The following is a 14,860-nucleotide window of genomic DNA, read 5'->3' on the forward strand; positions in this document are numbered from 1 at the left end:
AATGAGGAACTGATGACATCACTCACTATTTCTTTTGTATTTTATTATATGAAATACGAAATATTTTCATTTTCTTGTCATTGTCATGTGAAATGAAGTTTCATTCCTCCCTGAACACGTGGAATTCCATTATTTTAACATTTTGTGCTTCAGGCAAGGATGTCATAATCGTCAAATTCGTAAAAATTGAAATATTCTATAATTCAAACAATAAAAAACAAAAGAAATAGCGAATGAGTGACATTATTGACTCTCTCATTTGGATGTAACTGGCTCGTTCATATAACTATTTTGTTAAAAATAAGCGAAACTTTGAAATGTCATAACTTTCTTATTTTACATCCGATTTTGATGAAATTTTCAGCATTTGTGCTTGTCTGATTTTTCTCCATTGATCCAAATCAACATTTTTCTGAGGTGGACTTGACCTTTAAAGGACAAGTCCACCCGAACAAAAAGGTTGATTTGAATAAAAAGAGAAAAATCCAACAAGCATAACACTGAAAATTTCATCAAAATCGGATGTAAAATAAAAGAGTCTTGACATTTCAAAGTTTCGCTTAATTTAAATTATGTGCACATCCTAGCTGGTATGCAAATGAGGAGACTATGACGTCATCCACTCACTATTTATTTTAGCGAATGAGTGACATCATTGACTCTCTCATTTGGATGTAACTGGCTCGTTCATATAACTATTTTGTTAAAAATAAGCGAAACTTTGAAATGTCATAACTTTCTTATTTTACATTCGATTTTGATGAAATTTTTTGCACTATATGCTAGTTTGATTTTTCAGTATTTATTCAAGTCAGCATTTTCCCATTTTCCTGGGATGGTCTTGAACTTTAAGAAACTGTCCTTATGATATTAATAAGCAAGAACTCACAATATTTATGTATACATACAAGCAGAGGTTGCTACCCATGTAGAGTTTTCAGATCTTTTTTCAATACAGTAATCAAGTTCATAACCATAATGCCCGTTCTTCCAATAAATTTCATTTATGGTCTATCAGGTCTAGTCACGAAGCTGGGTTATGTAGGTCCCAAACAATGGAATGAGATTCCCCAAATAATAACTAATTCACAATTTTCATCTCCCTTTAGAAAACAGTATACAAATTTTCTAGGAAATGATTATTAATTCTCGCAGTTGATATCGATGCATACTTGTACTGTATAGACCCCTCAACTCGTGTTCTTTGTAATGTGTTGTTGTTTTTTCCTCCCTTTTCCTGCACTAATTATTATAATGATATGACATTTTGTTTTGTATTAATGTTGTGTTTTTTACTATGTTTTGGTGATCCAGCCTCACAGGTTTCTTATTACCTTCATTGGAAGCCACGGAATTTATTTTTATTATCTAATCGCATTATTTGATGTTTCCTTGTATTTTTATACTATTTGTGAAATAAAGATTGAATTGAATTGAATGAGTTAGATATGATGAAAAGTGTTTGATAATGATAATACCATAATAGAGCTATCCACTACCATGCATACACAATATGTATTGGTTTGGGCAATGGAGCCATACATGCAGCTGCTCAGTGGAATGTCATATGTAAACACTTTCTGATGGCCTGAGCCAGGGTATTATATAATAACCCTGCTCGTGGCTCTGTGGTTAAAGTAGGGGATTATCTATACTCCTTAGGGGTCCTAAAATTTGGTTGATAGACAGATGATGTTATCCAATGAAAGCTCTCTGAAATTTTGGGTGGGTGGGACTTATTTTGACCGTGGGAACCAGATTTCCAAAGAAGAAGCAGACTCTGAAATGGCTCGCTTCGCTCACCCTTTCAGGCTGGTTTGCTTCGCAAACCAGTAGCAGATCCCACCTCACGAGCCATTCAGAGTCTGCATAGCAGACTAGTTTGTATTTGCAATGCAGTGCTTTGAATGACAAGTCACCAAGGACACATACCGCCAACGCTCGGGAATTCGAATTCAAATCACAGTTTTGGGGTGAGCGTGTGAAAGGTCCGATGATTCTAGACGAATTGCAATCATCATTACAATGACGATTCAAGATCCACGTGTGAAAAGGCCCATAGATTAATGGTGACATTTCCTTGTGAAATCACGATTTGCCCCAGCTAGAGTAAAATCTAGATCTAATCGTGAAAATCGACTTCAAGGACATTGACCCAGTTTATGGAAGCGTTTGGTTTGAACGCAGAAACAAGCCCAAGTCCTAAATAATCACATCTGATTGGCTAAAAATCTAGTTGCGTTTGATTGCAACTCTTTCTGCAAAGGCCCCTGCCCTCCCTCCCACCCCCCCCCCCCCCCCTTTAAAGATGTTTTAATGTTTTCCTCCCAAATTAAGTTCATACATTACAGTGTACAAAGTAACAATTGTAAAAAAAAATAATCCGAACAAACTACTTAAACTCTTACACATTATGCACATGATGTCATCCATGATGATGTCATCTACTCACTGTTTTTTTTTATTTTATTATATGAAATGTCCTAGCTTTCTTTAACATCCGATTTTGATGAAATTTTCAGCGAAATTCTAGTTTGATTTTTCTCTATTTATTCAAATCAACATTTTCCTGGGTGGACTTTGCCATTAACAGCCATGGGGAAATGCCAACAACACTTGCGTGTCAAAATTGTTTTAAGTATTCAGACCGTTTAACATAAACCATATCAAAAATCATTATTTCATTTTATTTGTATTTTTCCGTAGACCCCAGAATGGGACTCAGGATGTGAGCAGTATGGACTATCAGGAGAAGATTGTGAACTAGCTAAAAAGACGGGGAGTATCCCATCGAACTATACATCAGATGGAAAGCTGGAATACGCACAGTGCGAGAAATATAATGTGTCAGGAGTGGGATTCTGGTCTGGGATTGATCCATCCAATTACAGCCGAGAAACGATGTCATGTGACAGTGGATGGGTCTACGACGATAGTCAATTCGAATCAACCACCGTGACGGATGTAAATTTCTTTTATACTTAAAGGGGAATGAAACCTTTGGAACAAATAGGCTTGTGTAGAAACAGAAAAATCAAAGAATAAGAATAAAGAAAGTTTGAGAAAAATCGGACAAATAATGAGAAAGTTAAGAGCATTTGAATATTGCAATCACTAATGCTATGGAGATCCTCCCATTGGCAATGCGACAAGGATGTGTGATGTCACTGATGAACAACTTTCCCTTTGGTGGACTATAAAATACCCTCAAAATGTCTCTTTTTGCTTTTTCTTACGATGATACAAACTCTTTATCCATTACGTATTCTTAAAAAATATGTATTACATGCCCTCATTTAGAAAGAACACATGATCTATGGATAGATGTGATAAAAGAGGCAATTCAAGTGAAATATATACTAAAGTAATGGGGAGAGTTGTTCATCAGTGACATCACACATCTTTGTCGCATTGCCAATTTGCTATCTCCATAGCAATAGTGATCGCAATATTCAAATGCTCATAACTTTCTCATTATTTGTCCGATTTTTCTCAAACTTTTGTTGATCTGTTTCTTTGATTTTTCTGTTTTCACACAAGCTATCTTGTTCCAATGGCTTCATTCTCCTTTAACTCATGTACACCTCAGATTAGCCATTGGTTCAGAACCAAAAGCCGATGCAGAATCGGCTTTTGGTTTATCTTGCACTGCGTTTACACGCTGTTACAGCTCGTGGTTCAGAACCGCGAGCCGATGCAAAAACCGATTAAGTGTAAACAGTCTCAATATCTTATTGTAATGTACATGAATGATAACAACAGCAGCGAACGAAATTACATGTATAACTAAAAAACAAGCAAAAGTAGGTGTCCGGAGTTCAGGTTTATATGCACCTAAGTTTGGAACACGCCATCATCATAAGGTCATCTTTGAGTGTGAAACGGGATAACGTATATTAGTATCCACGTCGCAAATGTTTTCTCTGCAACGTTAATAATCTATTGAAATTGTCCGTCTAATCACAATGAACCGTGTCATTTGTCAGATCGACACAGTTGTTTTGAATCACAAATTTTTGACAAATGCTGCTCTGTTATGAGGGGCTTTTACAAGAGATACTCTGCGCTATAGAAAGCGTCTGAGAAAAGATTGCTAAAATGCCCTACTATTACATGTATACAAATAATGCATGAAGCCGAAAAAGTGGAAACGCAGAGCACGCGAGGTTTCTTTGGATAGGTGCCGCACCGTGCACGAGCCGCTGGCGGCGAGTGCCCAGTGTGTACCATCTGAATAAAACGAGCTTTCTCTGCATTTACAGAGCAAGTGCATTGTTCGTTTTATAAATTAGCAACACAGAAACAAATTCTTAAAAAGTTACAGTACAGTTTTTTGGACTTCTACCGCACTGGTCTGCTTGAGCGTGCTATGTCAATTTCCCGGCTGTTGCGCACCTTTTGCACTGCCGTGCAACGCAGCACAAAAAACGTTGGATGGCATATGACGCGTACTGGCCAATCGCGATGCTTGAAATAATAGACCTATTTTATAAACTGGAATAACGTAAATTTTTGTTTGGGGTTATCCATGTTAGTATTTCTTTTTGTTGTTTTTAAACAAAGAATCATTACCTGAATCTCACTGTTATTGCAATGTCGTTTTAATATACTTTTAGAAATAATTTTTTTGAAGAGATTTGGATGATCTTTTTTTTCTCTCCCCTCTTTCCCCTCTATTCGAATAGTTCGATCTTGTCTGTGGGAGAGATGAACTTGCCCAGATTTCTCAATCTATATTCTATGGAGGATATTTAGCTGGCTCAATCATATCTGGTATCCTCTCTGACACGTAAGTAACAATAATACTGATAACAATTTAAAGGCCATGAAACTTAATCCCTCAGGTCTTTCATGATTCTCGACCGATCTTCCGAAATTCTTCGTCGTCTCCATGAGCTCCAGAACCTTTCTCGATGAACTTTCAAAGGTCATGTTAGTCTTCCCATGATCCTTCAAAAGTTCTTGGATCTTTTCACACGTAAATCTTGAGTCATCATAGTGATGATTGCAATTCGTCTTTAGAATCATCGGACCTTTGACACGCTCGCTCAGAACTGTGATTTGAATTCGAATTCCCGAGCGAAGGCGGTATGTGTCCTTGGTGACTTATCAATCAAAACACTTCATCACAAATACAAACTATGATGAGAGCATGGCAATTGTATCATCTACGGAAGTGCTTGAAAGGTCACGTAAGCTCCTTCCCAAAAAGATGTTTTGGAGGACAAAGCTTTCACACGCAAAATTTTTACCCTAATTTGAGTTTAACTGGAATTCACCTCCAGAGTAGATTTTGAATTCGTAATTGTGATTAGCTTTCGTGATTGTAATCATGTTCTAATTTGGTTTCACACGTGCCAATAACTCGTCATTAGCCTTATTTTTCACTGGAGTCATCATTCAAATTACATTTTTTTTACAGTGTGAAAAAGCAGTTTGTTGCGGATATCGCTGGAAGGCTTCTTAGAGATCATTTAAAGATCATTATTTTAAAGACTAATGAAAGTTGATGGAACAATTGCCTTGAAAGACCGTCTGATGAATAAAAGACCTCTAAAAGATTATGATTTAAAGATTACAGTAAGACTAGTTAAGCTCAGCAAGACACAAAGTATCAGTCTTTCAAACTTGTCTTAGGGGTCTTGCCTTTTCACCCTGTAAAGAAATCGTAATTTGAGCGATGATTCCAGTGAAAAATAAGGCTAATGGTGAATTTTAAGTACGTGTGAAACAAAACTACAACATGATTAGAATCACGAACGCTAATCACAATCACGAATTCAAATTCTATTCCGGAGGTGAATTCCAGTTCCATTCCATTTAAATCACATTTTTCGAGAGAGCATGTGAATGGTCCGATGAGTCTAAGGACGAATTGCAATCATAATAACAATGATGATTCAAGATTTACGTGTGAAATGGCCCTTTGTCAATCTTTCCGAGATCTTTAAGTGGTCTCTCCGCCTTTTCACACGGTTACAAAATCGTGATTTGAATGATGATTCCAGTCGAAAATAGGCTCATGACCAATTTTTTTAGCACGTGTGAAACCAAACTAGAATCACGAACGCTAATCACAATCATAAATTCAAATTTCACTCTCAAGGTGAATTCCAGATAAGTCTTTCCAAATAAGGTACGAATTTTACGTGTGAAATGCTTGAATTCCAAAACATTTTTGGGGGGCGGAGCTTACGTGTCCTTTCAAGCACTTCCGTAGATAATACAATTGTCATGCACTTGTCGTATCGACGCAGTGCTTTGATTGACAAGCCACCAAGGACACATACCGCCTTAGCTCGGGAATTCGAATTCAAATCACAGCTTTCGAGTGAGCGTGTGAAAGGTCCGATATTTCGAAAGACGAATTGCAATCTTTGATAAAAAAAATGGTATTCAAAATTTACGTGTGTGAAGGCCCTCTGTCATTCTTTCATAGATCTTGATTGATCTTTCCAAGATGTCTGATAGTATACATCAGATGATCTTTCAGTAATCTCTTAATTGTCTAATCGATATTTCAGTAAACTTGCAGCTGTCTTCAATGTTCTACTGTGATCTTTCCAAAATGTTTTTTCAGAAGTTCTATGAAAAATATCTAGACCTGTACGTTTCCAAAACTGTAAAGAAAAATGTATATCCGTCCCTTTATAAAAACAAAAACAAACATAGGGAATTATATTGTTCTTGACGACTAAAGGATTAGTGGGCGGTGGGCTATCTTCTGTTTCAATGTTCTTTATTACCCATTACAGAATTGGACGGTGGTGGACTCTCTTCTTATCTAACGTTCTTGCTGTCATCTCTGGTATTGCTCTTGCCTTTTCCCCGAATTGGTGGTTCTTTGCTGCAATGCGTTTCCTCAATGGCTTCAGCAATATTGCATTCAACATTATCCTTTTTGTTGTTGGTGAGTGATCGACATCGGCAACATTGCCTTAGGACTGAATATGAATATTCTTCTCAACCCAATTTAAAATACGTGACATGGCGTTGAATACTATTGGGTTAAATGGATTATAAATAGACCGGTCATTGAATTGTTAACGATAATGTTTTTTCAAAATTATTTTAATTTCCATTTCAATTTAGTAATGTCTCGATTACATATGGTCACACACCAAAAACTGTTGATTTAACACCAAACCGGAATTATTATGTCCACACCAGAGAAGTATTGAAACAACACCAGTTTGGAATCAAACCCATGCTGTTTCAATACTAATTTGTGTTGTATAAACGCCTATCTAGTGTTAGACCAAAACCAAACTGGTGTTGTTAAACACTTCTCTGGTCTGGACATATATAGCATTCCAGGCTGGTGTTAAATCAACACCGGAGTTTTTGGAGTGCAACCACAATCGCACAGGCGCGTAGCCAGGGGGGCGGTGGGGGCGGTCGCCCCCCAAAACGTCCCCAAAAAGAAAAAAAAAGAAGGGAAAAAAAGGGAGGAGAAAAGGAAAAGGGAAGGGAGGAAAGGGAAGAAAGGAAGGTAGCTTTGTGTTTTTTTTATTCTTTATTTTTGTCTCTAAAGAGAAACTCCTTCACTCTTCTTGCTCTAAATATAAATATGAATTTTGCTTCCGCGCTGCGCGCGGTTAGATGACAATATTGAAGTTCTCCATTGTTTCCCCACCTTTTCTCTAACCCTGTTTTTCCACCTCAGCTATGTGCTTCTTGCCAGTTAAAGTTAAAATTGTATACATTAGGGTATGAATTTGAGTAAGGTTAGACCGAAATAGATATGAAGTTATCTTTTTTTTCAATTGATCGCGCAACTTCTGGTCTGGTCGGCTCCGGGCGGGTAAAATCTTTATATCAGTTTCTGCCGTCACCTACATAAAGTCAACTTCTCCCGCTTTTTAACAACCATAATTTTGGGGCAAACAGGTTCCTAATTTCGTTCGTGTCGTATTTAATAAAGTACAATTTGATGAAACGTCCGCCCTTTGAAATTTCAGAGTTTCATTGCTCTGCGCGGGGAGGAATATCTTCCTCTACCAATCTTCTCCTCTGTTTTGCGAGTTAAAAATATGCACTGTTGCTAAATTTTTTGTAATCAATGATCTGATCTTTCCAAAGAAAGTATTCAATATATCTTTGAGAAAACCCTTTTCTCGGGACCCTTTTTATGGCAAGAAAAATTGATAAAACGCTTTAGCTTCCGCGCTTCGCGCGGATTTATTATCATTTTAATTTCCTCCATTGTATACCTCTTTTGTGCATTCACAATCATTTGAAAACAAGGTTCAAAATCGCAATATAGTCAACCGAATTGGAGGTACTAGAGACAAGAGAAACAGCTCCTTTTCATTTTAACTTATGAAACGCTAAAAGCTTCGCGCTTCGCGCGGGAGGGGGAAACTCCCCCTCCCTGCACCCACCCCCTAGGGAGCGCGCTTCGCGCGCTCTGTAAGAGTTGGCACGCTTCGCGTGCATTTACCGCCCCCTCCAAAATAAAATCCTGGCTACGCGGTCAGGCGCGTAGCGAGGGGGGGGCGGTCGCCCCCCAAAAAAAAACGTCCCCAAAAAAGAAAAAAAAGAAGGGAAAAAAGAGAGGAGAAAAGGAAAAGGGAAGGGAGGAAAGGGAAGAAAGGTAGCTTTGTGTTTTTTCTTTTTATTCTTTATTTTTTTCTCAAAAGAGAAACTCCTTCACTCTTCTTGCTCTAAATTATTATATGAATTTTGCTTCCGCGCTGCGCGCGGTTAAATGACAATATTGAAGTTCTCCATTGTTCCCCCACCTTAACCCTGTTTTTCCACCTCAGCTATGTGCTTCTTGCCAGTTAAAGTTAAAATTGTATACATTAGGGCATGAATTTGAGTAAAGTTAGGCCGAAGTAAATATATGAAGTTATTTTTTTTTCAATTGATCGCGCAACTTCTGGTCTGGTCGGCTCCGAGCGGGTAAAATCTTTATATCAGTTTCTGCCGTCACCTCCATAAAGTCAGCTTCTCCCGCTTTTCAGCTCATTACTATAAACAACCATAATTTGGGGGCAAACAGGTTCCTAATTTAACAAGTGGAATGCCTCTGGCCGTCTCACCTGCATCACGCGGTTCAATATAGCAGCAGTGCTGACTTTGAATACTACTCTAACTCGCGTAAGATGTTCAGTGATACATGGTTACTCTTATGTCCACTTTTTATGAACTAGACCAATAAACTTACAGAGATATGATGGTTATTCAACAAAAAAACCCAACATGGCCAAAGTTCATTGACCCTACATGACCTTTGACCTTGATCATGTGACATGAAACTCGAACAGGATGTTCAGTGATACTTGATTACTCTTATGTACAAGTTTCATGAATCAGATCCATAAACTTTCAAAGTTATGATGGTAATTCAACAGATACACCCAATTCGGCCAAAGTTCATTGACCTTTGACCTTGGTCATGTGACCTGAAACGCGCACAGGATGTTCAGTGATACTTGATTACTCTAATGTCCAAGTTTAATGAACTAGACCAATAAACTTTCAAAGTTATGATGGTAATTCAACAGACACCCCCGATTCGGCCAAAGTTCATTGACCCTAAATGACCTTTGACCTTAATCATGAGACCTGAAACTTGCACAAAATTTTCAGTGATGCATGATTACTATTATGTCCAAGTTTCATGAATCAGATCCATAAGCTTTCAAAGTTATGATGGGAATTCAACAGATATCTCCAATTCGGCCAAAGTTCATTGACCCTAAATGACCTTTGACCTTGGTCATGTGACGTGAAACTCATGCAGGATGTTCAGTGATACTTGATTAACCTTATGTCCAAGTTTCATGAACTAGGTCCATATATTTTCTAAGTTATGATGACATTTCAAAAACTTAACCTCAGGTTAAGATTTCGATGTTGATTCCTCCAACATGGTCTAAGTTCATTGACCCGAAATGACCTTTGACCTTGATTATGTGACATGAAACTCTAATAGGATGTTCAGTAATACTTGATTAACCTTATGGCCAAGTTTTATTAACTAGGTCCATATACTTTATAAGTTATGACGTCATTTCAAAAACTTAACCTTAGATTTGATGTTGACGCCGCCGCCGCCGTCGCCGTCGGAAAAGCGGCGCCTATAGTCTCACTTGCTTCGCAGGTGAGACAAAAAGAGGAAGGTATGGAATTCGTGTCGTATCAAATAAAAAAGTGCAATATTTTTTTTATCAAATTGTATTAAACTTCATGTCATTTCCCTGTATACATTCATCTCCTGTCCTGTTTTGCGCCCTCAGTTTGAAATTTTGAATGACACTTAAGTTTCTTTATATTCAAAATGAAGCGCTTCAGGATAAGTAAAAAAAAATAATCATCCTTTATTATATAGATAGATAATTTCAATAAATCACAGAAGTTTCAACTTTATGCGCACTATTTTCCTTGTAATGAAGTTCAATAATCTTAGAAAATCAATTGAATAAGAGACGATTGGGTATTAGAGATATTTACATTTGATGAAACGTCCGCCCTTTGAAATTTCAGAGTTTCATTGCTCTGCGCGGGGAGGAATATCTTCCTCTACCAATCTTCTCCTCAGTTTTGCGAGTTAAAAGTATGCACTGATGCTAAATTGTTTGTAATCAAATCTGATCTTTCCAAAGAAAGTTTCAATATATCTTTGAGAATACCCTTTTCTCGGGACCCTTTTTATGGCAAGAAAAATTGATAAAACACTTTAGCTTCCGCGCTTCGCGCGGAGTTATTATCATCTTAAGTTCCTCCATTGTATACCTCTTTTGTTTGTTCACTTTTGAAAACAAGGTTCAAAATCGCAATAGAGTCAACCGAATTGGAGGTACTAGAGACAAGAGAAACGGCTCCTTTTCATTTTAATTTATGAAACACTAAAAGCTTCGCGCTTCGCGCGGGAGGGGGAAACTCCCCCTCCCTGCACCCACCCCCTAGGGAGCGCGCTTTGCGCGCTCTGTAAGTGTTGGCACGCTTCGCGTGCATTTACCGCCCCCTCCAAAATGAAATCCTGGCTACGCGGTTGTACGCGGTTGCAATCGCAGTGTGCCGGTAGGATGATCGTATCCTACCAATCGCACGATCTCTTTCGGTTTGCTTTCGACGATCGTACGACATTTTGCACGGATTTACACCTTGGAATACTATGTTTAAGAATGTGTTCCACGCTCAGAACACACCGTAGGACACGGGGTTCCTTCCTGCATAGCTCTTTAGGCCTACCCTATCATGCCTATTGCCTCAATTGTTCTAGAGTGCACCCATCGACGAATAGGCCTACTCCTATTAAAGGGAATTCAAATAGAAACCAAGAATAGACAATGAATTAGATTATAATTATAAATATGGTTTTCATGCACTTTGCATTCAGTTTATTAGTTACATCATTGGAATTCGACTTTGAAAAGTGTCTAGTAAACTCGATCCCCTTTGAAGACAATCTTCGGGAAAACAGTTCAACTCGACACCTATGAACTCATGCCATACTGAGAGCGCCTTTAAAAGGTGCAACTATCCCTTTCTGCAATATGAGCATCTTTATGGGTGCACCCTTGCCCCTTTCAGACCAAAATAATAATTTAAAAACCCATTACTGCATTACTATAAGTGCTAGACTGTATACTAGCAGACTCATGTTTAGATCTGGCATGATTTATACCTTCATCCGATACATTTCCACAACCATCTACTGAAAATGTATTATTTTGCTTGATACGTAGGTACTGAGTTTATCGGGCCTTCAAAGCGCTACCTGGTTCTTCTAGCAACGATCGGTTATGCCGTTGGCTACATGGTGCTTGCTCTGGTAGCTTATTTCATCCGTTCATGGCGTATACTGCAACTAGTCATGACAGCGCCTCTCATCGCCATCTTCATATTCTTTAAGTAAGATGTGTATTTTTTCTGTTTTCGGCCGCAGTCAAACACACGAAACCGATGCATGTGTAGCGGAGGATCTGCAAGGTGCTAGGCGGCTAGGCAGATACACAGCAAAAACTGTGGTGTTAACCGGTGTACATAGAGGACCACCCCAGTTATTTTACACCGGTGTTAAATTGGTGGTTAGTTTTTACACATATAGGTGTTATTACAACACCTTTTGTTGTTACATTTACACTCTTTGGTGTTGTGTTTAATCTCTAGGGTGTAATTCTAACACCTCAGGGTGTGGTCCTCTGTTAACACCAATTGGTGTCAGTTTTAACACCGCAGTTTTTACAGTGTACGGTCCCAGGAACACTATCTGCCGGCGGATCGTGATCCAGCTCCGGCGGATTCAGAACCAATTTCTCTTCGGCGGATATCGTTTTTGCTATCGTTTCTCAATCTGCATGCACATAGTGCCCATTTCCTTCAAAATTATATAGGACCTACAATTTTTAGTTATCTAGTTTAATATGAGAATAAATTGATCAGAAAATCAAACCGCCTCAACTGGGCAGATATGGTTCCGAGGAGAGAACGATGATTATCTACCGCTAAAAACGATACTTGCATGCCGGCGGACACCGTATAACCGCCGGTGGAACCAGATCTGCCGCTACACATCCCGGTCAAACCCTAGTTTCAATGACATACCATCGCTGGGATTGGAATCGGTTCGAACTGCAAAAAGTTACTCTGATGATGTTTTTTTTTTCTTTCTATCTGTTATAATATTCGGTTTGTTTCTACTTCTTCTTGTTTTTTTTTAATTGATGGTTTACACTCGTTTACCCGAATGTTGTTCATTTATATCATGACCAAGCGTCAATTTGGAATGCATTTAGCATCTCTGTTTATATTTGTTGAATTCTTAATGATTTAAAATGCATTTATATGATCTTATGTGTTGTAAATATGTATTTTTTTAATGAATTGGAAATAAAGACATTGAATTGCATTGAATTTCTCGACCATTACAAAATCAGATATTGATATCTGAGGAAAGATAATGATCATGATGCTCGTAAATTGTATTGAATATATTTTTTAAAACGATTTCAAGCTTATTAACGCTCGTTAAATTGTTCATGTTAGAATTTATTTCATTGCTTAGAGAGTGATGAAAATATATGATTTGTCGTTTAATAGGCCACTATAAACGTATCAAACTGTGATAATACTATAGATTACAGCCGCGGATCGCCTCTAACATATTGGTTTCTTCGATCTAACCAAGGAGAAGTCTCTGCGACGTCCGGACAAGGTGGCAAGCACTTTGCCGACAGTCGCGACGATGTTGCTGCGTGGTCTCAATGCTGCCGCTGTGATATCTCTGACAACATTTCTGACATGTCGCTGCAACTCAGTCAACACAATGTAACGAAGATGTTGATATTTTTTGGCTAACCATAGTTTCAGCACAGAAGTCAGTCCATGCCTCAAGTTAATCTGGTCTTAAGAATATCCCCCTTGGATATTCATAGGTATCTCACCTCGAATATAAATGTCTTTTCTTTTCTAGATGGCTTCCAGAGTCTGCAAGATGGCTCATATCGACAGGTAAATATGATAAAGCTGAGAAACTTATCAGAAATATCGCCCAGACCAATGATGCCAAACTGCCAACCCCTCTCTTCACAGAAGAATTCAAAGAGGAACAGGTATATAGTTTGAAAGGCACATAATCAAATCACGTTTAATTCAGGTCAATTAATGTCGTTATTATATTAATGACAGCTTGCCATCGAGAATAAATTCTCATGAACGAGATTAAGGCCTGGTCACACCACCCGAGCGTTGTTGGAGCGGTCGTGGAGCGGTAGGGAGAGAGGGTCGAATATCGCTCACAAAATTGGGGGAAAAAATCGAAAACAACAAAAAACAATCGAAATCGAAAATGGTGAACGGTAGCGAGCGGTGATGATTTTTTTCTCTTCGCTCCACGACCGCTCCAAACAACGCTCGGGCGGTGTGACCAGGCCTTTATATATAAATAAATGATTTGTACATAAGCAAAGTAGTTCGTTTTTTTGAGGAAATTTATGGGGGCTTTTTATAATAAGATGTTAGAACCACGATTTCACGGAGTCTCCAAAGAGCCCATGTATTCAAAACTAATGAAGCAAGAGCCTCGGAAATTTTACAAGAATTTCAAATGGGCTTTCTGAAAATGTAATGTTATTTAGTTTCATTGGTGATTGTGTTAACTACTCTAATCTCTAAATAAGATGAATATTTCATTTATGACACGCTATTATGATCTGAAATCATCTGTTTTCCTTAAAAATATTTCCATGTATTTGTTTTGTTCAGGATCAAATTCGGAAGGCACATCGACCGACGGGCCTTGATTTGGTTCGTACCCCAAGAATTAGACAAAGATCTATAAGCCTTGTCTTCATATGGTAAGTGTGATATTTCTATCAAGATTTGAAATGGAGTTTGACTTTATTTTTACACATTTCACAAATAAGCAAAATAAAGAATCATTATTGTTAGAAGACTCAACATGATATGAATCAAACATGGCACTTATTTGATTTTTTTTAAGAACAGTGAATATTTGGAAGGTATGCTTACGTAAAAAATTAATGTAGATAAATATAACAACATACATAAACATTATAAAGAAATTAAAGATATGGTGAAATAATATAGTAAGGGTACACCTGCGTAAAAAGGAAGAGCTTGTGGGATACCGAGTCATCATATGTAAAAAAGGGGACACGTAAGATAAATCGATTACTTACAGAATTGCCAAAAATATTCTAAAATGTGGGCATTGATTTCAAAGTACGGATAAAAGGGTATTTACTCAGTCACAATAAGAATTGAACAGGTCAGTTTTATGAAAAAAAACCCACTATCCAGTATTCACATTGATATGCCATGATGCATTTACTATCTATAAGTAGACATGTTTTTTTTTTTGAAGAAATACTATTTTGTTTTTGTT

At 37.8% G+C, this 14,860-nt stretch overlaps 1 protein-coding gene across 1 annotated transcript in view; it reads left to right on the forward strand.

Moving 5' to 3' along the window:
- The window catches only part of LOC121413905 (organic cation transporter protein-like), a 35,328-nt gene that overhangs the window by 9,591 nt on the left and 10,877 nt on the right, over positions 1–14,860 (forward strand). The window contains exons 2-7 of the mRNA XM_041606900.1: positions 2,707–2,964; positions 4,686–4,789; positions 6,756–6,910; positions 11,700–11,865; positions 13,427–13,565; positions 14,218–14,309. Coding sequence (XP_041462834.1) covers positions 2,707–2,964; positions 4,686–4,789; positions 6,756–6,910; positions 11,700–11,865; positions 13,427–13,565; positions 14,218–14,309 — 914 coding nt within the window. The remainder of the gene's footprint in view (positions 1–2,706; positions 2,965–4,685; positions 4,790–6,755; positions 6,911–11,699; positions 11,866–13,426; positions 13,566–14,217; positions 14,310–14,860) is intronic.

This window comes from Lytechinus variegatus, chromosome 4 (genome assembly GCF_018143015.1).
Source record: "Lytechinus variegatus isolate NC3 chromosome 4, Lvar_3.0, whole genome shotgun sequence".
NCBI classification, from domain to species: Eukaryota; Metazoa; Echinodermata; class Echinoidea; order Temnopleuroida; family Toxopneustidae; genus Lytechinus; species Lytechinus variegatus.